The 25097-nt window shown below is 38.0% G+C and overlaps 1 protein-coding gene across 5 annotated transcripts in view; it reads right to left on the reverse strand.

The window, feature by feature from the left end:
* The window catches only part of LOC103722332 (calcium-dependent lipid-binding family protein), a 151061-nt gene that overhangs the window by 77330 nt on the left and 48634 nt on the right, over positions 1-25097 (reverse strand). For all 5 annotated transcript variants that reach the window (XM_088709929.2, XM_088709928.2, XM_088709930.2 and 2 more), the window contains 11 exons: positions 21765-21885; positions 21473-21688; positions 20519-20746; positions 20303-20412; positions 20071-20167; positions 15891-15989; positions 15651-15785; positions 15390-15455; positions 8198-8686; positions 7742-8056; positions 7073-7204 (listed from right to left, as the gene is read on the reverse strand). In XM_088709929.2, the coding sequence (XP_088566055.2) occupies positions 7073-7204; positions 7742-8056; positions 8198-8686; positions 15390-15455; positions 15651-15785; positions 15891-15989; positions 20071-20167; positions 20303-20412; positions 20519-20746; positions 21473-21688; positions 21765-21885 (2008 nt within the window). The remainder of the gene's footprint in view (positions 1-7072; positions 7205-7741; positions 8057-8197; positions 8687-15389; positions 15456-15650; positions 15786-15890; positions 15990-20070; positions 20168-20302; positions 20413-20518; positions 20747-21472; positions 21689-21764; positions 21886-25097) is intronic.

Consider the following 25097-nt stretch of genomic DNA (forward strand, 5'->3'; position numbering starts at 1 on the left):
ATCATGATTTGAATAAAAAAAAATTCCAGCTATTGGGACAAATAGCGGTGGTTATAACGGTTAATAAAGATTCTAATAAGATCCACTGTAATGGAGAATGTTATTAAAATCTTTGAGGAAATGAATCAATAAAATAAAAAAAGAGGTAGTGGATAAGAAAATGGGAAAGAGAGAGAAATAAAATTAGAGAAAAAAAGGATTTGGTGGGTCCATCTCAAAGGGAACAAAAAGATAACGTGGCAGTTCAATAAAACTTAAGAATGGTTATATAAATTGACCAAGGATTGCAAGATAAGATGTCGGTGGAATTTTAGTATTTGTTAGATCTCAGAATTCTATATTGTAGTAAGATTTTTGTTCTTTTCTCTTCTTTCTTGCTTTAAACGGTTGTTTAGTGGCCTGCTTATTTATTTAAATCAATAATGTTTTTGTGCATGATATGATTGATAAATGGCATCTCTTTAGGGCCCGTTCTTCGGGGAGTATGATATTTACTCGGAAATCAGCATTTTTGTGAAGAAATGTTACTCAGGCAACACTTAGATGGGAAAATAATTTACCCATGCTCTTTTATGCATTGGAAAGTGGCTCTGGAATATGTTACCCATCCTCTTTTGCATTCCAATTTTCCGGAAAAGTTGCTAAGATCTATCCATCTTTCCCATAATACCCTTTATGCTTCTAGGCCAATTTGCACACTTATCATGTACTACCTCTTTCTGATTGAAGCCCAATTTTGTCACACCAAACTAGGCTTTCAGCCCATACAAAATTTAGGTGCCTAGGTGATACAAGGGAATGACAAAACAGTCAAAAAAATTCTGCTTGAATTCATCAATAGCTAGCAAGGTCAGAGGTTAGGGTTAACTAGTGTATTAGCGAAGGAAGGGGCATTATGGGAGCAAAAAATGGGCCACTTTACCCGGCTGATGGGAAACCACTTACCCATCCCCCAAGTGGGTAAGTGTTTCCGCCTATTTCATGGGTAAATGCTGTCCATGGAAAATTAAAAAGCAACCTCACTTTTCTAACTGGAGCATGAGAACATGGGTAAGCTGGTCAATAAGAAAGTTGACCGACTTTTCCATGACAATTTATGCTGAAAGAATGGAGCCTTAAGATTTATTTCTTTCTCCAGTACCAAGGCTCGCCATACTGGTGCATACTAACTTGCACTGTGTAAACCATGGAATGCCGTACCGGCCGGTACCGGCCTCGTACCGGTGCGAACCGGCCGGTTTGCACCGGTAGAATTTTTTTTTTTTTAGAACCACAGCGCCGCGCGCTGTGGTTTTTGAAACCACCGCGTACCGGCCAATACGGGACCGGTACCAGCCGGTACGTACCGGACCGGATCGGTACCGTACCGGTCCGGCCAGCCACCGGTACGCCGACCGGTACCGGTACGGCGGACCTTGGTGTAAACCATACCACACCAATATTGAGTCAAGACTCAATATGGTGGGCGTATTTAGTTTTGGTATGCTGAACTAACACTCGTACTGAGCATACTAATATTACACTGACATGGTACCAATATAAGGCCTGGTACCAAGGGTGAACCTTGATTGGTACTAAAATCGGTACATGTAGTACAAACCAAACCCACAGTTGAAAAAGCTTCTCCAAACTTCAAATCTTGACAAACAACTTCTAAAAACCTCTAAACAATAAAGATACAAAAGAAAACAAAAGGACCCAACAAATTACCGGGACACTAACCCTTCCTAAGTGTCTGGATAGGTATGGTCTCCGATACTACCATTTTTGTTTAAACAAATGAAAACAACTTTTATGTAAAGTGAATGCAATAGTGAAGTGCATGCAATGAATGTGCATTTAAGCCACATTATTGAGGACAAATCTCAGAGGCAGTGTAGCTACTATGACTTCATTATTCAAGATGGCTGGGAATAGAATTTCCTAGATAAAAGATGTATTTAATAATAAGCAGAAGTACAGCATAAGTGAAGGTTGTTAGGTGATTCCCTCATTCTCTTAGACAAACTCACTCACCCTAGAGGGAATATAAATAATCACAAGAAGCTAGTACATACTAAAAAAAAAAGAGACAGAGTAACTCTAGTTCCATGCCATCTCATTAAGCATCATCTATATCTGTAAGTACTTTTAGGCCCCTTGAATTTTAATCATCTAAAACTGAGAGTAGCTCAATCCTTAAGAAAGCTTCAATCATCCCAAAAAACGAAGGAAAAAAAAATTGCAAACCACTGTGAGGTGGGGAGGAGAGGACAACTTGAGACCATCTATGATAGGCAGGCGTTAATGTGTTATAGACTAGGTTTACAGAAAGGAAATATAAATATCTAACTTGTATTAAGGGTTTATTACTTTATTTAGTTTTTCAAGTGTTCACAGAAAATATTTATTATTGAAACAAGAAGACAATGACAGGAATGAGCATAAGTGGGTGAAGGAGAGAAGTATAAGTTGCATTAGGGGACTCTATGTTTTGGGGTTTGAAAGTAAAAAGATAATAACAGAACAAGAAGAGGACTAAGGGAGTAGATGGAGGCGGCGGTTGGAGGAGAGGAGTGCAAAGGGTGATTTCGAAAGAGGAGGGATAGCACTACGGGGAAGACAAACAAAAGAGATAGAGAGGAAGAGAGGAAGAAATCATGGTTTGCTGCACCAACCCATACCTTTCTGTACCAAGCATTACCATATTGTACTGATAAGGTGGTATAATACCAAGATTCGATATGGAGAAAGGGCCAAACCAGCCTATACCATCTGGAACGAATTATCTCCATGTTCAAGTTCCATCTAAGATGGCAAAATCTAACACAGAACAACTAACCCACACGAACCCGCCTGACATAAATGGGTTTGGATGGGATGTTTTGGTTATCATGTCAGTCTTGGGTCAACCCAATATCAACCTGGTTACAAATGGGTAAGTTTGGATTTAGGCCCCAAACCCGATGGGACACTAGGGTGATCTGGTTCGGAACCAACTAGCTCCCAGACCTAGCATAGATGATAGTTTCTAACTTCTATTCACATGGTTCTATGCACTATAAAAAATAAATGTGGTAAGTGATGGACAATGTGACCAATGAGATTTATGAGATTGTCATTTAGCTAGTTTTAGTCTTCATTAGTTCATGACTGTCATATATCCTAAATTTCTAAGATTATTGTATGATGATACATTTGAATTTCAATTTAATTTTGTTATTTGTGATCTTTGAATATTATGTTTTGATTTATTTTTTAGTTGCACACATGATTAATGAGTGAACTTAAATGGTTTGGTGGGTAGATATGGTTTTATATAAAATAAATGGGTTAGGTAGGGGTTTACATTTTCCAGCCTCTCCTTATAAATTGGTCAGATGTCGGTTGAGTTTTTCTTACCCGAACTCAGTTTGACTCAATTTGAATCCAACCCAACCCGACCCATCGCCACCCCTAGTTTCATCTAGTTTCACGTTGTACCAACCCATACCACATGATTTCGGGCAGCACCATTGCTAGGCATGAGAAAAGAATCCAGAATCTGTATCAGTGCGGGAACTAACCATACTGTATCAGGCGTGCCATAAAGAACCAGCAAGGTACCACACTACAGTACCTGGTACAAATACCACAAATCATGGTGGAGATAGAAGAGGAGGGAGAGGAGAGAATGGATTAAAACGAAGAATAAACATTGCAAGAAAGGAAAGGGGAAAAGAAAAAAAGAAAAAATGGAAGAGTTAAAATTTAAAAGGGGAAAAATGGAAAATATGAGTAGGAAGAAAAGTTTTACCATCCTGTGAATAATCAGATATTACTGTACTCCAATATAAATCATGGTACATAGATACTTACATATAGACATACTATTTTATATTTATTCAGAAGCATCATCTATGAATTAAAGGTAGACAAAAGTCACAAAACTATACCAATGCCTAAAATTCAAAGTGCATTTGAATTATTAAGGTTTCAAAAGTAGAGTAGTTCAGCTCGTACTGCTTGATGCACACCTCAAAGAGGCCTCCTCGATATAAGGAGGCTTAGTTCAGACAAAAACCAACTGAAACATCCCTAGTCTGCCCGAACCGAAGGTGAATAGCAATTTGGGAGTAGATCTATGTTGATTTACCCCCAATGACCTTGTATGACTCCCAAATAGAGCAGTATGCCCAGGTAGGGCTTGTGAAGTGGGTTATAGGGTGGAAATGAGAGGAAGGCGAGGGAACGAGTTGCTATAAGGAAGCTACTACAGAGATTCTCATACTAGATTGATTAATGTATAACCATTTTCAAGCTAGAAATTCATTTTAGTTAGCATTTTTTTCCATTTTGAAAATTTTAATCAATAATCCAATCATTAATTCGTGACTAGTTAGTGAAATTACAAGAAAACTCCATTAAACTGAGATTAAACCTGAGTTGATCATCAGATTTATGTCATAGAGCATGAATCCAAGATCAAAATTAACAATTTGGTTGAAGGATTGATCCACAAAACCCATAGCAAAATTTATGTAAATATGAAAATCACCATTCGCCATAGCATGAACAATTGGTGTTCATTATAGATGATCTTACCATGTTGTCAAAAAGAAGCCTAATAGTAACCTCAACAGGATAACTTCTTTCGAGCTGTTAACTTTTATAAAAAGTAATTTTCTTGTAAATTAGTTTTAAAATAAAATATTAACTTCCAAAAAGATAGCATATTTGAACAGCGACCATTTACAATATTATGGATTGCAGGTGCTACTATTGAATGCATTTTAGGTTGCAAGCCATGGGATGTTATGTGATATTTAAGCACATCAATGATCTGACAGAAAAGTTTAATTGGAGCTTAACTAGATATTCCCACCTTATTTCTTGCAATAGCGTACATTTAGACAATAAGATATAATAAAAAGGCCAAAATCAGAGTTTGGAGGCCAAAAAGGGCCATAACAGGGGTGTTTCGGGATACTTAAATTCATAATACGTTGTGTGCCATACCCACCTTTGTTTCACACGATAATGATCCTCGGTATATCAAAACATGATTGATACTTAAATTCATTATTATAAAACTAAGTTAGCTTAAATTAATGCAAATTGGATATCTAGGAGTGCCTAATATAAATAACTAACTATTAAATAAGGAAAGCCAATGTGGCATACCTCGCCTATGTGCATTCGTCAAACACCATATAGATAAAGTGCTTGCCTATAATGAGTTTACTATTAGATACGACATATCATGAAGTAGTTACTAAATTTTTTAAGTCCAACGATCTTATAGTTATGTCTAATAAATTTTCCCTCTCAGTCTCACTATCCCCTTTTAGCCACTAAACTATGTTGGAAAGTCAAAATATTCTATAGCTAGATTTGTTGTACCATACTGAACTATATTGAAAAGTCAAAATATTCTATAGCTAAATTTGCCGTACCATACTAAATCGGGCGGTACGGGATATACAGAACCGGGCAGTATGGGGTGTATTGTACCAAAACAATTCGGCACCGATACACTGTAGGGGGGCATACTGACACTCGGTATACCCAACAGGCCCCGTATTGTACCGTATCGTGCCAATACAGTGATAGAGTGACACCCCTATGGGGCTCGACACCGAAATAACGTACCTTGCTCCATCGGATAAACTACTAGCATTCACATGGGTTCTTTTAGTAAAGCGGGAACGACATGCCAAACCTTTTAAGTTGTATTATACTAGATGGTCCAGATCAAGATTCGCCGTACCGATACCGATAGGTCTATCGGTTACCTAGTGGACCGGCACGATTCCGGTTCGGACTGGTTTAAACCGGTACTGAACCGAAACACTCTTCCTCATCGGAGCCGAAAAAGAAGAGAGCGAGCTGGGGAGGGAAAGGGGAGGAGAGGAGAGGCCGCCCTCGAAGGGCCGCGGGGGGCAACGGAGGCCGGGGAGGGGGCGGCGGAGCCCGCAAGGGGGAGGAAGAGCCCGCAGGGACGCGGCGGAGGCTGAGGATGCGGCCGCAGTTCTTTAATTTGAGAATTTTTAAGTGAAGTCGGCAACCGATTTGCCGACTTCACTTACAATTTCTAATTTTTTTTCCGCAGCCTCCGCAGGCTCCGCCACCCTCCCGACCTCCGTCGGCCTCCCACGGCCCTCCGCGGGCGACGAAGGCCTCTCCTCCCTCCCTCTCTTCCTCGCTCTCTCTCTATCTCCTCTTCGTCTTCCCCGGCTCCGGCTGGGTTCAGCCCATACCGATTTTCACTGCTCCAGCGTACCGGTTACAGGCCGGACCGGTCAGTACGGGCCAGTTTATCAGACCATGGTCCAGATTCTAAAGCTCAAGAAAACCTGCAAGAACCAGTTGGAATAAGATTGAAACTCCCTAATAGAGAATCAGTATTTTCTTCAAATGTGGTGGAGTTCAACTATCAAAATGCTTACATCATCAAAACATGTATAATGCTAAATTAAATGACCAGTACACCTAGCAGAGTTGTTAATGTTATTGTTGATTGGCTTCAACATCTGTTAGTGTTACTTTTACTCAGAAAAGAGCAGATCAAATCCCCTATTCTATTCCGACAACCTAATTTAATGGAGCAGATACCTTCTTCAAGGTTTCTGACAGTCAAAATGCACTATAAAAATCTATGCATGGGAATCATGATATTTCTCTTAGCAAATAGATATAGTACAAATTATCATTTTGATTGCAAACTACACACATGAACATGTCATTTAAATATTCGGCCTAGATTTAACAAAGTTTAGATGATTTTGGAAATTATAATTTGAAAAATACACTAAGATTTATGGTTAACTTTGCTCTGGAAAGAGGTCTTTGTTTGTGAATTACATATATAAACATGACCTTTTAACCTGTTCGTGTAGATGGGTTAAGGCCACTTAGAAATTGTTAGCTTGTGGTTTGGTAGGAAATCTTATAAATCATGACCTTGATTTGCACTTTCATAACCTGGTGCTTTGAAAACAAATTAGGAAAATATTTGTTTTCAATTATCAAGTAAATTATGGTAGCAGTATTGCTTCAGTAGTCTCATGTGTTATGACCTGCTGAAATAGAGAATGCAGAAAAAACAATATACCTTGACAAGAGACTCAATCCCTTGGTTGCGTATATCACAAAGCCAGCCCCAGCGATGATCTGGTCCAAGGGACATATCGCAGAGTCGCATATTTCCTAATGTACCATTGATGGATATAGAACTTGGGTGAACCTGGATGCATTGAAAAAGATTACACAACATAATGACAGGTGCTTGCAGAAATAAAGCAACACCGGAACACTCTTGACATTAATACATTAGAAAGTGATAATATTTAGTATTAACAGTTTGTATGGCATACAGACCTTTCTTAAAAAAAAGAGAAGATATCAAAAATATTGTAGTAAAAGGAAAATCAATTAAAATCTGAAACTAAGTCAATAGATTTTCCTGATTTAGCTGAAAAGGATGATGCAGAAAGGAAAAAGGAATTTGCGGTTCATATCTAGATTGAAAAGAAATATTTAGATTGTATTGACAAAAGAGAAGAGCATTGTTCCTATATGATGCACTTTTACATATTTATTTGCTTGCAATCATCTTTCGCTAGTGGTGCAGGAAAGTATGGAAAAGACTGAAGTATCTAAGTTAACAGTGACAGAGGTATTAGAACATCAAATTAGCAATATATCAGATGGTCTATCTAATTATTTTCTTGAGAATCTATATTCATATTATGTGCATATTGACCCTACAGCTTGTCATTACCTTGAAATCCAAGAGAAAACTTTCTTGTACAAACATTGCAAGCTGAGAACCATCTTCCTTGTTAAGAAACACACAGACACTGTCCACATCCATTTTCAAATTAAAAACAACACGGTCTTTTCCATGGCCTAACAAGCCCTTAACTAAAGCACGACCATTTTCTTCCTTCATGTCATTGGAGTCAGCTGTTGGGGCAACAATGTCATTTCCACTATCCCCTAAATTAATCAGGCTCAGATCCAAGCCAAACTCGATCAAAGCAACAAGAGTTGCTCTGTTGCAAAAAAATTCCAGTGCTGACATGCGGATGGTCATCTGTAACAAATTAATTTAAATTGTATCAGGAACACAGTACAATTGAGTGGGAAAGCAGATTGTCTAGCATGCTCTCAAATGATTCACATTGTTAGGGCAGGAAATTTTGAGTGGATAAAACTACAAAAGTACACTAATTACCTGTGTATCAATGCCATCATACAGAAGTGAATCAGGACTCCGGGTCAAAAATGTAACAGCCACAAAATCAGAAACACTGTTGTCTCGTGCCTCGTAGAATATCTCACTGATCCTCCCTTTCACCTGATCTTTGTCATGGTTTCCAACATCAGTGTAATTGACTCCAGCATACCGTTCACAGGCATCGAGATTAGTCATTGAGCTACATGTCCAATCAAGGTTTTGCATATTAAAGCTTCGATCAGGAGTAGACATGAAATCTGTCAATGCATCCTTGAAACTATCATCTTCTTCCAGAAAAAAATTTTGCAACTCATTTTCATCAAGATCGAAGGTACAGCAGCTATCAGCTTTAAGATTATCATTCAGCACAGAACACGCCAAATATTGTGGAAAACTAGAAAGACGACCTTGAAGTTCGTCTTTGATTTTCAAAGAGTGCAGCTTTGTTTTCACAGTCAGGTCACCTCCACTTCGGAGAAGGTTTACCTGTCAGACAGAACAAGCTTGTAACTTGGCTCATGTATGGAAGAAGAATTCTCTAACAACTAAATTCTGAAGTCATCCAGAAACAAAGAAATTTATGTTCTCAACACCCAAAACAACCACATGACAAGCATTGCTTAATAAGGGATATGGCCATATGGGTCATATCGCCCTTAACCAAATGCCTAAACAACCATGAAAAATGCCTCAATGTATATGCGTCAGTCTTCATGATGCGGGAACAATAGAATAAATGATTTTAAAGAGACAGAATAGAAATTTTCTCAAGAATTGTTATGACATACCAACCATTGAGTTAAATGTGCATTTAGCTTATTGAATTGCTAACATAACACAATGATATAATCAAGATCAAATACAAAAGTCACATCCTTATCCTGCTTGTTTTCATATTATTTTTCTTGGATATCCAAACATTTTAGAAAAATACATGAAATAGACACCTTATACAATGATTTTAACCAATCTTGCTTCCCTAGAAGAATGAATGATGCTTCTACGTTCTTAACAAGAAATTTTTTCTAAGAAGAAAAAGAGGAGGGGGAGGGGGGAGAGGGGGGGGGGAGATTATGGTAGTTTAAGGCTTTAAGCATTGTTTATACCACATGATACAAACCTTGGTACTATAGCTTTATGATCACAAGAATATGAAGTTATGAACACAATAACCGTGTTACGACATGAAAGATAGCAAGATTTAGTGATGAGAATGGAACTAGTTGCTAGATACATGAGGACTCTAATTCAAGGTCCAAGTTCAGTTGTTTCTATAACATTACTAAATCAAAGAAATTTATAAAACAGCGAACCAAACAAAAACCAGGAGAACATCCCATACACTTCCAATAAGATTTGCCATACACAATTAGGTCACGTTTAGTGATAATGGAAAATTTGTATTGACAACAATAGTTTTTGACACATTGTCAAGCCCTAATAGCTATACGGACCCAAACTGGATCATACATGGCATATCGACCCAAGCTGTCGAGAAATTAAGACAGAAGTGCTTATTTCATTGGTTGCACAAGAGAACTGGTACCGAACTGGTTTGTTCCACTCTCGGTATAGACCACTCCCGACTAGCATTTGTCAGTTCCCAAGCAGCAAGGGTGGTAGCAATTTGAGAAAAAGGTCAGGAAACAGTATTTGTCTTCATTTGTGCCTTGAAATGCATACGAGAGAAGAGAAGCCAAGGAGAAGGTGACCAGAGGGCTCCTTCATTTTTTTTGACCATTTATGGCTCCTTCAAGTTTGGAGAATCACCAAAGAAGGTACATCTTCACCCTCTTCCTTTTTTTGATTTCCATGCCAAAAATGACCAAGAAATAAAGAAGGCAAGAATCGTGTCAAGATTTTGTATTTTGGCATACTTTCAGGATATGTTATGGTTCTAATTTTTTAGGCACAAACAATTTTATTATTCATACCATTTTTCCTAAACTATGAATTTTTTGAGAAAAGCAATATTAAAAATAAAACAAATGCTAGTTAAGAACAAAAAATGTTATGTGCAGGAAAAATGTGAGGAGTTCTATCATTTCCTAGCAACATTTGCACTTATTTCAGCATGCTTAGTGCCACCAGAACATGCATAAAAAAATTAGAGAAAATGAAAAAAAAAACAAGGTCCACCGTACCGGTACTGGTCGGCGTACCGGTGGCCGGCCGGACCGGTACGGTACCGGTCCGGTCCGGTACGTACCGGTCCGGTCCGGTACGTACCGGCCGGTACGTGGTGGTTCGGATAAAAAACCGAAAAATACCGGTTTTTTTGTCGTTCCGGTACCGGTCTAGAACCGGACCGGTACGTGCCGGCCCATACGGGCCGGTACGGCATTCCATGAAAAAAACTACTCAATAAAAACACCTAGCATAATTTAAAAGAAGTATATATAGCAACCCCACACTAAAACAGCCCTGATTAAAATTTCATTTTCGGACCTTTTAAATAAAAATATTTTTAATTAAAAATTTAATTAAAATTTTTTAAGAATCTAAAGTATGAAAATTGGTAGCATGCAAAGATATTAGGGCATATTTTCTAGAGAAATTAGTATATGTGTGTCTGCCTATATAGAGAGTAAAAAGGTCAAAATATCTTAAAGCAAGGATAAAAAACCCAGTACCAGCACCTATTTTAGTTGGGTCCCAAGTCAATACAGTATCAAGATGCTACAGTCCCAACTTATGACAAGTTAGTGTCCTGATAACTTATGGGGACGCCTCCAAACCCCTTTTTCTTTTTTTTTAATTTTTAAATTGTTTAGTGTTTTTGTTGATCTTAATGATTTTTAAGACCTTTGCAGCCTCCAAAATAAGCTTTTTGAGCCTCTCAAACAAGGTAGCATGGTGCCATATCTTGCAGGTTCTTTGAAAGTTTTAGTTTCTTTAATCTTTCATAACTTTATTGTTTTCAATAAACTATGAATTAATATTTACAAATTTCGTGCCAAACAAAAAAAAAATAGCAAAGTTTTCTTTTATTATTTTAAATTTCAGCCAAATAAGTGGCGAAAAAAGGAAGGGTTGATTGCCTTGCCAAATGCATGGCAATCTTGGCACAAAGGAGGCTAGAGCTCAGCAAACGGAGGCCGAATCTAGACACCTCTCCTTTCTACCGCTCCTTTCTCTCCTTTCGCTTCCTCTCTTTCTTCTCTCTCTTTTCCTTCTGAGCTCCCCACCACGGCAGAACCAACAACTGAAAAATCAGCAAATAAGAGCTCTATTTTCGGTGCACCATAACTAGCAGTCCCAGCTCGTAATGTGCAGCCTAAATACTGAACTGACTGTCCGACTGGTCCAAATCATGACAACTAGGATGTCCCAGATCATAAGTGAAGTGGGTGTCACAAGGGCGTCAGGCACCATTCTCTTAGCGCCTATTCACATAATCTTGTTTTCCATGGTTCTTTTATTTCACTGGGGCATTTCCAAACAAACCTTAATCCTCACAGAAATATAATCCGTAAAGCTGTTTGGATAAAGTTTTAGAGTTTCAAAAAACTATGCAAGACGCTTGAGTCCCTGGGGAAACACAAATCCATAGTTCAGATTTTCTTTCTCACAAGTTTCACGAGTGAAGCTCAATGCTATATTTCCAGAAACAAAACAGCAAATCAAATCCCAATACATTCTCCAAGCCCATCCTTATCTAACCTGCTTTCTGTTATTTCCACTCTTGACATAGATGAACCCAATCCTACCTCCAATCCACTAGATAATGGAGCTTGGCTCTGCTTTAAATTCTGCTGCACCAGTAATGACCCTTTGTTACCCTTGAGTTTGGAACAAGGTTAGGAATACTAAAGGAGAAAGAGATCAACGAATGAACCAGCAGGTTGTCTTAGAAGGTCTTTCCAACATCGAGGAGCAGAGCCCAAAAAATTTGTAAGGTTAATAAATGGGATCGCTAACATTTTTTCCCTTGGTAAAAGTGGAAAAACAGCATATTCTCCCTTTCCCATTGATCAATGTTGAGGAGACTATGAGACACCTGTTTAGCTGCCCCTTTTGTCCTCTATTTGTGAACTCTTGGGTCCTTGTGGAATGGGTCAATGCATCTTATTTCAGCATCTTGGGCACATCCGTTTTTTTCTAATTTTCTATTAATCCTCAATATTATATTTAAATTTGCTCCCATTAGCAAAAGTTTGATGGATCCACCAATGAATAGTAACTATAAAATTATCTTGATTCCTTATATTTCTCTTAGAAGTAAAGAAATGTTCAATCAAAGCAAGTAAATTCTAAGAAAGAAAATTCTAAGTTTGTCGTACTTGTCGGCACTGGTGCGTACTGACCGTACTGTGTCGGTAGCTAACCAGTATATAATAAGGGGGCATACAAACACTCAGTATGTTGAACCAACTCCTGTATCAGACATACCAACACTGTAGTAGAATGATACCAGTATGGGGTCCGATACCGAGACGGCGAACTTTGATACATTCATTGCTCCTAAGATAACTCTAGTAGGAACATATTTATCACGATCATGGACTTATGACCACTCCATTGATGGAAATTTGTTTAGATAGATCCAAGAGCAAAATTATCGTTTTCTCTGTACCCAAATTATATTCAAAGTTAAGATATTTTAGAGCTTCGCTTAGTCCAATAATAAATTGTTATTCAATCCATGATAGATGAACATTCTATTAACAATCGGTTAGCTCATTGTATTAGAAAGATGGAAAGGAACCGCAAAGTGACAACAAGTATGGTTTGAAGTTTTCACTAAAACCTTGATTATTTTTGAAGAGGATTTATTTATAGTATTGCAATACATATTTTCACTATCTCTTGGATCTGTTTTTTGGTTCATTAGTTGTCATAAGAATTTTAAAATTCATGCCAAGCAATAGGATATGCTAGTGCTACCATTAAAACACGCATATATGTGTATATATCTATATTGCAAAACAGTGACACCAAATTGTCCCAAACTAGGCGATTTGGGGTGTATCAAACCAAATTGAACAATTATCGGGACAGTTCAACTGGTTAGTTTGGGAAACCCTTTTTTAATAAAAATCCTCAACCAAGGTCCGTTGTACCGGTACCGGTCGGCGTACCGGTGGCAGCCCGGACCGGTACGAATCGGCCCCGTACCGGTCCGAACCGGCTCCGTACCGGTCCCGTACCGGCCCCGTACCGGTCCGAACCGGCCCCGTACCGGTCCGAACCGGCCCCGTACCGGTTCCGTACCGGTTCTCCAACAATAAACCACCGGTACCGGATTCCACGCTGATCCGATACCGATCCCAGGCCGGACCGGTACGGACCGGTACGGCAGACCATGCCCTCAACCCTCTCCCTCTTTTGATTCTTCTCCGAGTTCTCTCCCTCTTTCCTGATCTCTCAATTCCGCTCTCCCCCCTCCCTCTTCTAATCTCCCAATCTCTCGATTCCCCTCTCTTCTTCTCTCCTAATCTCCCGATCTCTTGATTCCATCCCTTCCTCTCTATCCCCCTCTCTCCCTCTCTCCCAATCTATCAATTCCCTCTTCCTGTATCCCTCTCCCTCTCTCCCCCCTCTCTCTCTCTTGATTCCCCTCTCCTTATCTCCTTCTGTAGAACTCTCCCAATCTTCCTCTACCCTTGCCTCTCTCTCTCTCGATGCTTCGCCGTCGACGATGACTCTGAAACAACGATAGCTCTACGATAGCACCGGCTAAGATTAGGGTTCTACGACAACAAGGTATGCCCCTCTCTCCCCCTTTCTCCCTCTCACTCTCCTGCCCTATTCCTCTCCTTCCCCCTATTCCTCTTCTTCCCCCTGGTTCTAGTACACCTTGGCTCAGTACAATACATAACAGTACCATGCCGAACTGGTTGCCAGCCAATACGTCCCTTCAAACAATGAATAGCAAAACTAAAAATACCGTGGTTATTATTTTGATGATGTCCTCTTGGTTTCCTCTTGTAGCATAATTTTGTTTCTACACTTTTTCAATTCCTCGGTAAATTCAGATCATACATCCAAATAGGCTATTACTGGAATGGTACAACACCAGTGAGACACACCAGTGCTAAGAATCCTTGTCCTTAATAGCATTTGTCCCTAAATGTCTTTCATGCAAAATCAATAATATACATAAGCCAAAATGCTACCCAACCCATTTAAGCACAACAAGTATGTTGGGCTAACTTCTATCATGGTCAGTTTCTCTTCCTTTTCCCCTCTCAACTCAGTGGTTGAGAGCCCCCATGCATTTCCACATGTACAAGAAAAGCAGCCCCAAAAGGATATTCAATTTGGAAAAAAGAGGTGAAGGCCAGGCTCTCTATTGTTACGTAACTGAAATTCCTGATTTACTGTTAAAGATTCAAATCATTTTTTCCACCTACTATTCTTATGTCATATTTGAATTCAAAAAAAAAATATGTGCAGCACTTCAATCCTGGGGTGCCAACTAATTTTTTTCTACAAATTCCTACTCCTATTCCTACTCCTACATTTATAATTTATAAATGTACATACGGCAGCAAAAGGTGCTTCCTATTATTTTTACACAAACACATACTATCCAATCCCACATTCCCCAGGTACCCCGCCCATTTAACATACTGGACATCATCAAATTTTATCACCCTTCAGAAAGAACAGATCATATCAACCTCCCCATTGTTCATTTATTTATAATAAAGAATGTATAATGATTACCATGTAAAACTGTACCAATCTAACAAATCCACCTCTAGAAAGCATTTTATCATCAAATTAGTTAGTGCATATGAGTTTTGATTGATTCTCAATGATGAAGCAAGAAATAGGATTTTGAAAAGATTCATTACAAGGTTAATTAACTTAACCAAACAATGAGGCCTATAAATATTTAACTTTGTCACAAAGAAGTTCTCCTAATGATCCATACATCAAGAACTCCTGTCCTAGAGAGGTGTATAGATAATGTTCTTTTTCAGTAGTAAAAAATCATCAGAAGATAAGTTAACATAAAGCTTCATTTCTGCACATAACTCGTCCATAAAAGAACTAACAAACATTGATATTTTTGTTAGCAACAATAAACAGAAATCACATGTATTACAATTTAACCTTGTTGTCAGAACATGCTAATGGGTGTGTTACGCAATGTTCTTGTCTGTAAATATCTATATGAACCTATGAGAGATGCAACAAATGCAAAAGATTCAAAGCCAGTGTCAACAAGTATATGAACCTTTCCTCCACCAGCAAGAAGCTCTAAAATTAATGCCTCTTCAGCACTTCCATGCTTTCCATTTAACTGCAAAGAATCCACAACAATTTACAACAACAAAAAAAATACCAACATTTAACAATAATGACATATAGTGACAATGATGACAACAATAACAAGACTTCTTGTGGACAGGTTCAGAAGGCACCAGTGTAAAACTCTTGGTAGTCATTCTGTGCACAAATAATAAAAAATGAAATTTTAGAACTATCTTATTCTTACCTTTCCATATATGGACAACTTAGTTTCAACAATCGTGCCATTAAGAACAAGGTCCGCTGCTCCCAAATTACCAAGTCGAGGCTCACCAGAATCTGATAAACTTGGTTCCCCTAGTATATCCACTGCAGGAGGAGCCTAAAACGTATTCAAGAAAAAGAATAACATAAAATATATAAGCAATCAAATTTGGGGGCAAACAGAGCAAAAAATAATTCTTAACTAAAAGGGAAGATAAGATACAGAGGCCCTATATGTCGCTTGCACGATCTTTCTTAGCCAGGTTGTCTTTTCCTCATCATCATGAAATTCAATAATCAGAGTATTAGTTGATTCCAGTGCCTGCATATAAACATTGGTGTATAAGGGAGGTGGAAGAAAGGAAAGACATACTAACACCGAAAAGAAAATTGAAGAGCAACTATGCTCTTGAGTCTTGATCAAGCATGAAATGAACAAAAATATTAAACAAAGTTTTCTTTAGGCCCTGCTCCAACAAATAATCTTCTCCGATGATTTAATAACTTTCCTGAATCCCATTTAAGGCATACTGCATAATTTTCAGCACACATACAAGCTCTAGTTGTTTGTTGTATGAGTTACATAAATCTTTAATTATTGATTCAGTGTACCAAACAACTTCTAACTACATAGAGAAGTTTAAAGCAACAAGCTCAGAGAGAGAGAGAGAGGACGTGGGGGGGTGGGGGTTAGAACCTGAAGAGCTCATATTGATGCATGCTGCTAGAATCATGCTGGTATCATACTGGCTCATGCCAAGTATCATAATTTTCATACATTTCTAGGAGAGGCATCATTTATTTACATCTATCCCAATAAGCCATCTACCTAGTAGATGCTATTGATGTTCAATCCCAGACAGAAGGAAGTGCTCTTCAAAAAGTAGGTTTTTACAATGCAATAAAGAATCAAACTTATTCAAATGTTCCTGTTATTCTATATTTCCTTGAAAATGCAGCACAACTTACAGGAACTTTGAGAAAGAACTTCCAGTTGAAGTGTCCAGGTGGCATGGCCCTATCGACCTTTGAAAGCACTCAACAGCTAAATGTTTGTTTTCTCCCAATAACATAAAAAATACTACTTCGTAGAACAATCATTTTTTGAGGTTTTTTACAAAAATTCACAAAATTTAAATTTTAGCAAAACCAATGGCAAAGCCATAAATTCAATTATTAACAATCAAAAACTCTTGTTTAGTTGCAAGATGTAATGCACTCATGAATCATATTATCAGCAAAAATTTGTTTAAACCAACTTGTTGCGAGAGAGAGAGAGAGAGAGAGAGAGAGAGAGAGAGATCCTCACCACATTAATATAACATATTTCCTTGCCAATACTTTGAATGTTGACGAGACAAATCTTCAATAAAATTAAATTGAACAAGCCAAACCATAGTCAGAAGTTCTATTCTACATAAAGCCATGGGCATGGCCCAAGGATCGCCGAACCGGTACCGGTCAATGCCGGTATCGAACCGGCCACAGAGCGCGCGCAGCGAGCACACGCGAAAATGCCACAACGCATTGTGGCAGTCACAGTGCGCTGCAGTGGCATTAAATGTACTGTAGCAGCATAACTGTAGCACAGCTACACGGCATCGCTACAGCAGCATTAAATGCCACTGTAGCACAACTACAATGGACCGGTACAGACCAATTCGAACCAATACCGAACCGGCCACAGCGCGCACGTGGCGAGCCCAAGCGCGCGCGAAAATGCCACAACAGTGCACCATAGTGGCATTAAATGCCACTGTAGCACAGCTACAGTGACATTAAATGCCACAGTGGACCGGACTTGGTGCTAGATCGCACAAAGTCCTGCCTGAACCGGACGGAATCGGCTCCTACGGAGCCATAACCATTTTTTGTAGCCGAACCGGACCGGTCGGCACCGGTTCAACATATCTTGGCATGGCCATATAGGTTTTTTTACCATTACCTGTAAGCATCTTCCATTTTGCTGAAATACATGTAAGCATAAATGCCTGGTAAGCTTCATTCTAGTCTTATTCTACTAAAACTACATTTAATCAATAAAATCATTTGACAAAAACATCCAATCAAGGAAGCTGTTGATATTATAATATATCATGTGCAAGATTATTAAAGGATTATTCAATCAAAGGGAGTGATCGTATCAAGATGTAAAGCACCCGCTTGTATCCTGTAATACCTATGATGCACTCAATCTAGGATATTCACACAATACAAGGGTGTCTACCACTACATCATACTCCGACAATCCTACTTGTATCAATGCACTTCAAGTCACGTGAACGTGTATCTCCTTGATATTAATCAAAATAGGATGATAACAAGTTATATAGAATTATAGACTCTACTTTCAAACCATCTTGAAATACCTTTTCTCCTTTACTTTGGGATGTCAAGAATTCTTCATGATCAATTTTTAGTCCTTTCCTATGAAAATTTCTAAGCCCATAGTATTAGGGTTGTCAATAGGATGCGTTATAATTTGACCAAACCTAAAACCAAAATGAATTAAGTTGGCTTTTGGCAGAATTCTTGATCCAAACCCATATGACCCAATAAACAGCTGTGATAAAGATGAGGAAACAGACAGGAAACTGCAATGGGTAGCCTAAAGATAGATCTGTGTGTTGAGATCAAACTTAGACATCCTGGAGCTCCTTATTATAACTCTATCAATACAGTTCAAACTTCAAAGTAAAAGAAAATTTAAATAATGCCACTTGTGGTCATGAGATGGCATAGACAAATATATATATACACAAATGTATATATGTACATATATATAGAGAGAGAAAAAAAGGAGAGAACTAGAACATTTCTGCAAGTAGTTAGCCCCCAACTACCTGGCTTGTTTATGTTGCATCAAAGATATTGACGAAATCACCTACCAGTTTTAACTATCAGGTTTCTAAATTTATAACACCACTAAAAAGAAAGCTTTTATGTCCCAAAAGCTAACCGAAAAAGTGTCTAAACCAGATTGTTCATCTGGATCACAAGGGATTGGGGCGTTTTGAAGGGCAGAAATTCCAATTTGGTTCTCAGCAATTCATTGAAAAGATTGTCTACAGCCTTTCCATGTAGATTTTAGGGGTGGGTATCATTTTCCAAACCAAAAACATTTGCAAGAAACTGATAGATCTTTCTACCCATAGGAAAGGTCATCCATTTACATAACCCTAACAGCAATAGTAGCATCTTATTTGTGACATGACTTTTTAGTACACCAAATAAAACAGGATTCCCTATTATTACAAAATCATGTGTCCTAATATATAATGCAAACCCAGGAATTCCTGTTTGTGAGTCATCTCCTATGGTCCATCTCTCTCTCTCCCCCCCCTCCCTCCCACTCCCCCCCCCCCCCTTCTCTCTCTATTTTATGTGCAGAATGGAAAACATGCAAGGAAGACACAGTCACGCTAAAACTTTCATCCATTTGTGTTTCCTCTCTCAAATGAATCCCCATTCCCTCCTCCCTTCTTGGTCACATGCAACAAATGCAACAGATAGCTTCATCTAATTTACGACATTAAGTCTTAGTGCAGAAAATAACATAGGATTCCCTATTATGACGTAATCGGAGTCATAACACATACTTCTAAACTGACTTCTTCAAATAAGATAAAACTAAAAACGAGTGAAAAGTAGGGCAAATAAAAGACTGCACGGATCTCAAAGCTGACTTTTGTGCAGCTACAGTAAAGTGATAAAAATGACATCTGAAACTCACAAGAACAGTTGAGCACTAGATGAATTGGTCTAAAAGGAAAGCACACTGTTATACTAGTTAGTTTTGGAAACCTACATTTTAATGTAAAATTGAAATCTTGTACTTCATGCAGAAAATGGATAAAAAGAATGAAGCTATGATTCTAGGCAAGGATACGAAGCTATTCTTCTAGGCAAGGATCTAATCTCCGGGGATGGTGCCATCCTGATTTTTTCTACGGAATTGTATGTGCCGCCATCCCACCCCATCTCGACTCTTGAGATGAAGATGTCCTAGGCCAAGCCAATCCGGATATTCGCACAATGGTGGGACGGTCCCATCTCCACACTTAGGTTGGTAACCTGTTTCAATGTCCCATGGCACGTCCCACCGTGATTTGAAACCATGTTTTTAGCAGCTTCCAGCAACATGGGTACCACAATAGTCACATGGCTTTATGCTTTCACCTTAAAACATTACCATTTCAATTTCTTTGCTCAAATAGCAGGCGAGATGAAGGAAGAAGAAAGAATATGTTTCATCTCAAACAGAGATCCGTTTGGTTATAGCATACACACTATCTTGCTCTGTTTACTAAAATCTCCAGGGAAAAAAAGTTGACAGGGAGCATAAATCAAATCAAAAGAAGCTACTGTTGTGCATTAAATGTAATACATGCAAGCTGGTTTACCTTCTGGATATCAACACCCCTAGAACTCACAGCAATAGCATAAAGTGATCCACCAACACTTGTTGGTGGAACTTCAATCACCTGTCGACCAGCCATGCTGCAACATTCAACAAACGTCACTACTAATCAAAATCCATAGAAAAATATTGGGTCTAAAACTAGAAATGGTATCTAATGATATACTGCAAATGATTCGTAAGCAGGACTCTCAGAAACAAACTGTGTGACATACCTGGAACACCTTTGATAATTTTGAGAAACCTCGGACTCCAAAACATAAAGATATAGCCCAGATAAGATAAGGTAACAAGGTTGCCACTCAGCTAAAGAATTGCCAAGCCCCTTACCCAAGAAAGAAGGAAAAAATATTGAAATGAACAAAAGTCATAAATCATAATTATAAATAATGTGACATAAATGCTATATATCCATTGTCCAAGGAAAATACCCTCCAAACAAGAATTCTAGCATCAGTTGCTAGATCAGCAGGATGCCAAGGTACAGGGCCAGTTTGTGGACACCCATCAGAGTTCTGACCACTGCTTTCCATTGAGCCAAAGAATGTATCTAGCAGTCTCCTGATTCTGCTATATCTCTCTGGTGAAAAGTGAATACCTAGATTTGGCACTTGTACAGAAACCCGAGTTGATGGGTATCTTGGATGAGGCATTTTGATCTTCAAAAGGTATTCATAAATAAAACATACAAAACATGTGAGCCAATGGTTTAAATATATATATATATAATGCATATATAAATTTGATTAAATGCTCAAATTGAATGTTGAATTTGAGTATCAGTGCTCACAGAAAATAGTAAAAATTGCATGGCAATTAGTACAACCGGAGGATTTAAGTGCTGGTATTCATGAGTATGTCAGCAACCACGCTGGCATATGCTATGCCAGCACAAGTGCTATCCCATGCCAATATCATTAAACAATAAAATCATTTTAAATATACTTAAAAAATATATAGATGATGCATCAACCCTCGCCAAATGATGATACTACACTGGTACATTGCATGCCATTCAAACCTTGATATGAACTATGAACCATCCAAACCAAGGTCCGTTGTACCGGTACCGGTCGGCGGCCCGGACCGGTACGTACCGGTGGCGGCCCGGACCGGTCTGAACCGGTTCCGTACCGGTTCTTCAACAATAAACTACCGGTACCGGATTCCACGCTGATCCGATACCGGTCTCAGGCCGGACTGGTACGTACCGGCCTGTACCGGTCTGTACGGACCGGTACGTCAGACCATGATCCAAACAATGAGCTAACTCATGGCTCATGAATGTGTTTGGCATTCAAACAATCTGGCATGAGGGGGAGATAGAACCTGGTCAACTCTGACTAACATGCAACCAGTGTGGCATAAACAGGAAATATACATACCTGGTCAACTATGACTGACATGCCACAACGATCAAGGAGAGAATAGAAATGATCAACATCCTCAAAGTTGGAGGGAGTTGTAGTTTGACTGCCATATTTTGCAGTTACTGTAATTTTTTCTTTGTAGATATCATCTATAAAAAAAGCAGCCATGTCTCTTCCCAATATATAAAAGCGGGAATACAGGCTCTGCCTTTCCTCATCTCCTGGACCTTCCTGCAATTACATGCAAGCATTTTTAGGCAATCAACATGAATACAAGTAAATATTAACTTCAACTGAGGCAACTTACTTTTGTATGCAATGTAAAATGACCAAAATCCAAAAGAAATTGGCTATCGTTAGATGTAGGTCTGGTAGCTCTCATTGGAATCTTCACTTTTGGAGCATCGAGATCAATATCAATTGAAAATCTAAGAAATAAAGTTAATAAAAAGAAAAATTTATACTCATCAGAGCTATGGCAACCAAATATACAGACACTAATTACTATTTAAAAAGAAAAACAATATTTTGCATGCAGGTAACTAGAGCAACCCTCAAATAACAGTAAAAGATATAAAAGAGACTTCACTGCAGATAAATCAACTAAATACAATGACCAAAAAAATGTCAGACATTCGAACCTGGCAGTAAAGGTCACGCAAACCCCTACAAACATCATCTAATAAACACACAATTTTTACATTCAAATACCAATTGTAAAAAAAAAAAAAAATCCAATATAGGAAAACGGAGAGAGCACAGGAAGGTTTGGTCCATAAAACAGTGTGAATACTGTGTCATTATATTCTCATATAACAAAATCTAATTTGAACTAGACAATTAGATATGAATCCAAACAAACATTTCCAAAATAGAAAATGTTTTTTCATTAAATATTTTTTTGCTTGACAAGACCACAGAGCATTGTAAATCAAATGATACGCCACAGAACCAAGCTCTTATCTTGAAAAACATGCAACAGTGTAAAAGTCTAGTATCAAATAACCATGAGGATCTATGGCTGCAGTATTATGTATTGTTACAAGCTACCACTATGATCAACATTAAGGTAGCAAACCCCATATCCATAACATTGTTGATGACCATAAATATGAAGAACATTTGTTAAGGAGAAAAAAAATAGAAAGAACATTTTCAATATTTACTGAGTCCATCTATTCCATGTTTGTTGATACAAAAACTAATAGTATATTTAGACAAGAAAGTAGTACAAGATTATATGCAGGTCATTCAGGGATGAACATCCTCTTTTGCAGCATATGCAATATTGCACTAACTTCAAAAATTGAAACCCCAATTCTCTTAATTTAAAGTACAAATTTTGACAAAAAGACTACATAATTAAGACAAGCATAACTTTCTTAATAGTAAGCTATACATACTTGTAACTAAAAAGGATGAACCATCACTGTATATAGAATTCTATGTATTATAACATAACTCTGTTATTTTGCTCACAAGTTCTGTTCACAGATCATATGACAGGACTATGGATACTGTGACTGTATGCATGGGACTATTTTCCCCCATTAGTGGATTAAAGTTGGAGAACCTGTGCAGGAATAAGCTGTAGAGCATTAAAACAATAAATATATTTTTTCTAAAAAGGAAATTATATAAATTTGTAACAGGTTTGGATTGATCTGGATGACACATACCTAACCTGATCTAAACCCAACCCAATCCCAAAATTTAAAACTAATGGGTTGGAGAGGGACTGAAAATCAAGATCCAACTTTAATTGGGTAGGGTGTTGATGTGGCATATGTTGAAACAGATGGAACCAGAATGAACCAATTGTATCCCACAAAGATAGGTTTAAACATTTATGCTTAACCTTAAACTTAAATCAAACCCCAATTCAGCCTAAAAAGGGCAATTAATTGACAATGTTCCAAAATCATGAAGGAAATCCTATGCATTATGCGCGGGACAACTTATATCTCTCTATCCATTACCAATAACCATCTAGCCTTGCCCAACTATTTGGGATCAGCTTTATGGATCTTCCTCCACCAAACAATCCAAACTAGCAAGGTTCATCGTCTCAGTACCAGACCCTGTACTGCTACCATCCTATTACAGTATCGGTACGTGATATTATAAGACAGCCACGAGTATCGATATGGTACGAAATTATGTATCGGTATGGTACGAGATTACATACCAATACAGTACGTCCAGTATGGTACGATATGCTCGGTACGGTTGGGTATCGGCCAGTACGGCAGACCTTGCTATCTAGGGCCACCTACCATGTTCATTTCAGCCTTTTCATTTCTTTTTTCACGGCCTTCACTCATGTTACCTAAGGTCTTTCACTCCTCCAAAGTCCATTGAAACAAAGTACCCTTCTTTATTGGATCCCCCTAAATTCTTGTTGCCTATACAATCTCATTTGATTCTCCATCACTCTACCTTTAATTTGTGCAACCCTACAGCCGCAACAAATCCCCTAATATACTCATTTCTCTCTTTTTGGTTTTACCACATGTACATCCTAATATTTCTATTTCTGCTACACACTACTTGTTTCTTGAGCCCTTTTTGTTGCCTAATATTTGAGTCATAGAAAAATGCAGGCCTCAATGTCATTCTAAAAAAATTTCCCTTCAAGCCACCAAGGTATCCACCCATCACATAAAACCCCAGAAGCGCCCATCCGCATCATCAAACCAACTGTAAATCTATTACATGTCTTCATCTATCTCTCAACTATTTTGCATAATGTATTACAGATAATGAAACCAATCACTTTGTGATATCTATCTCCAAACTTAATTACGTCCTCATCTTATATTCTGTTTTCACTAGATAATATTTTATATACTATTTTTTTAAATTATCGATTTTTTAAGCCATGTGTTCAAAAGCCTTTTCTCGTAAATCTTTAGCATTTAATCATGTTTTTTCACATCAATCAACAATACATATTCCTGAATATTAGTAGTAAGCTCACCCATTATTATTGTAAGAAGAGAAAGGTTTAGCGTTGATCCTTGGTGCAAGCCTATTATGACTAGAGATACACTTGTTGCACCAAAAGAGACCCTAACACTAGTCAATACACAAACATACCAGACCTTAATTCCAACATATATTTATGAAAATATTTCCTTCTTAAAGCCCACCAAATTGCCTTTCTCAGTACTCCATCATAAACTTTTTCAAAGTCAATAATGAATATACAACTTTCCTTTTTGTCTGTATATTTCGCTATCAATTGCATAACTAAAAAGACAGCCTCCATTGTTGACTAGAATAAAACCAATTTTTTTCTCTAAGTTTGTCATAATTTCTATTAATCTTTGCTCAATCACCATTTCCCATGACTTCATGGAGTGGCTCATGAGTTTAATTTCTCAAGTAACTAGAGCAATAATGTACATCATAGTTCTTTTATCTTCTCTTCCAACAGCATTTGATTACAACAAGTTAGAAAAAGATATTGACATTAACTAGGATAATGTATAGTTAAGAGTTCCAAATTATATTCGACATCTTTTTCTCTAAATACATGTCTATTAGTTGCCTGAATCAATGCTAGGTGTAGAATATGAATTAGGTGCTGAAACTGGTAAGCCTAATGAATATGGAAGCATAAAAATTATAAAATGTA

The sequence above is a fragment of the Phoenix dactylifera genome, chromosome 13 (genome assembly GCF_051530095.1).
Source record: "Phoenix dactylifera cultivar Ajwa chromosome 13, Ajwa_hap1_PhDact_Kaust_v1.1, whole genome shotgun sequence".
Lineage (NCBI taxonomy): Eukaryota > Viridiplantae > Streptophyta > Magnoliopsida > Arecales > Arecaceae > Phoenix > Phoenix dactylifera.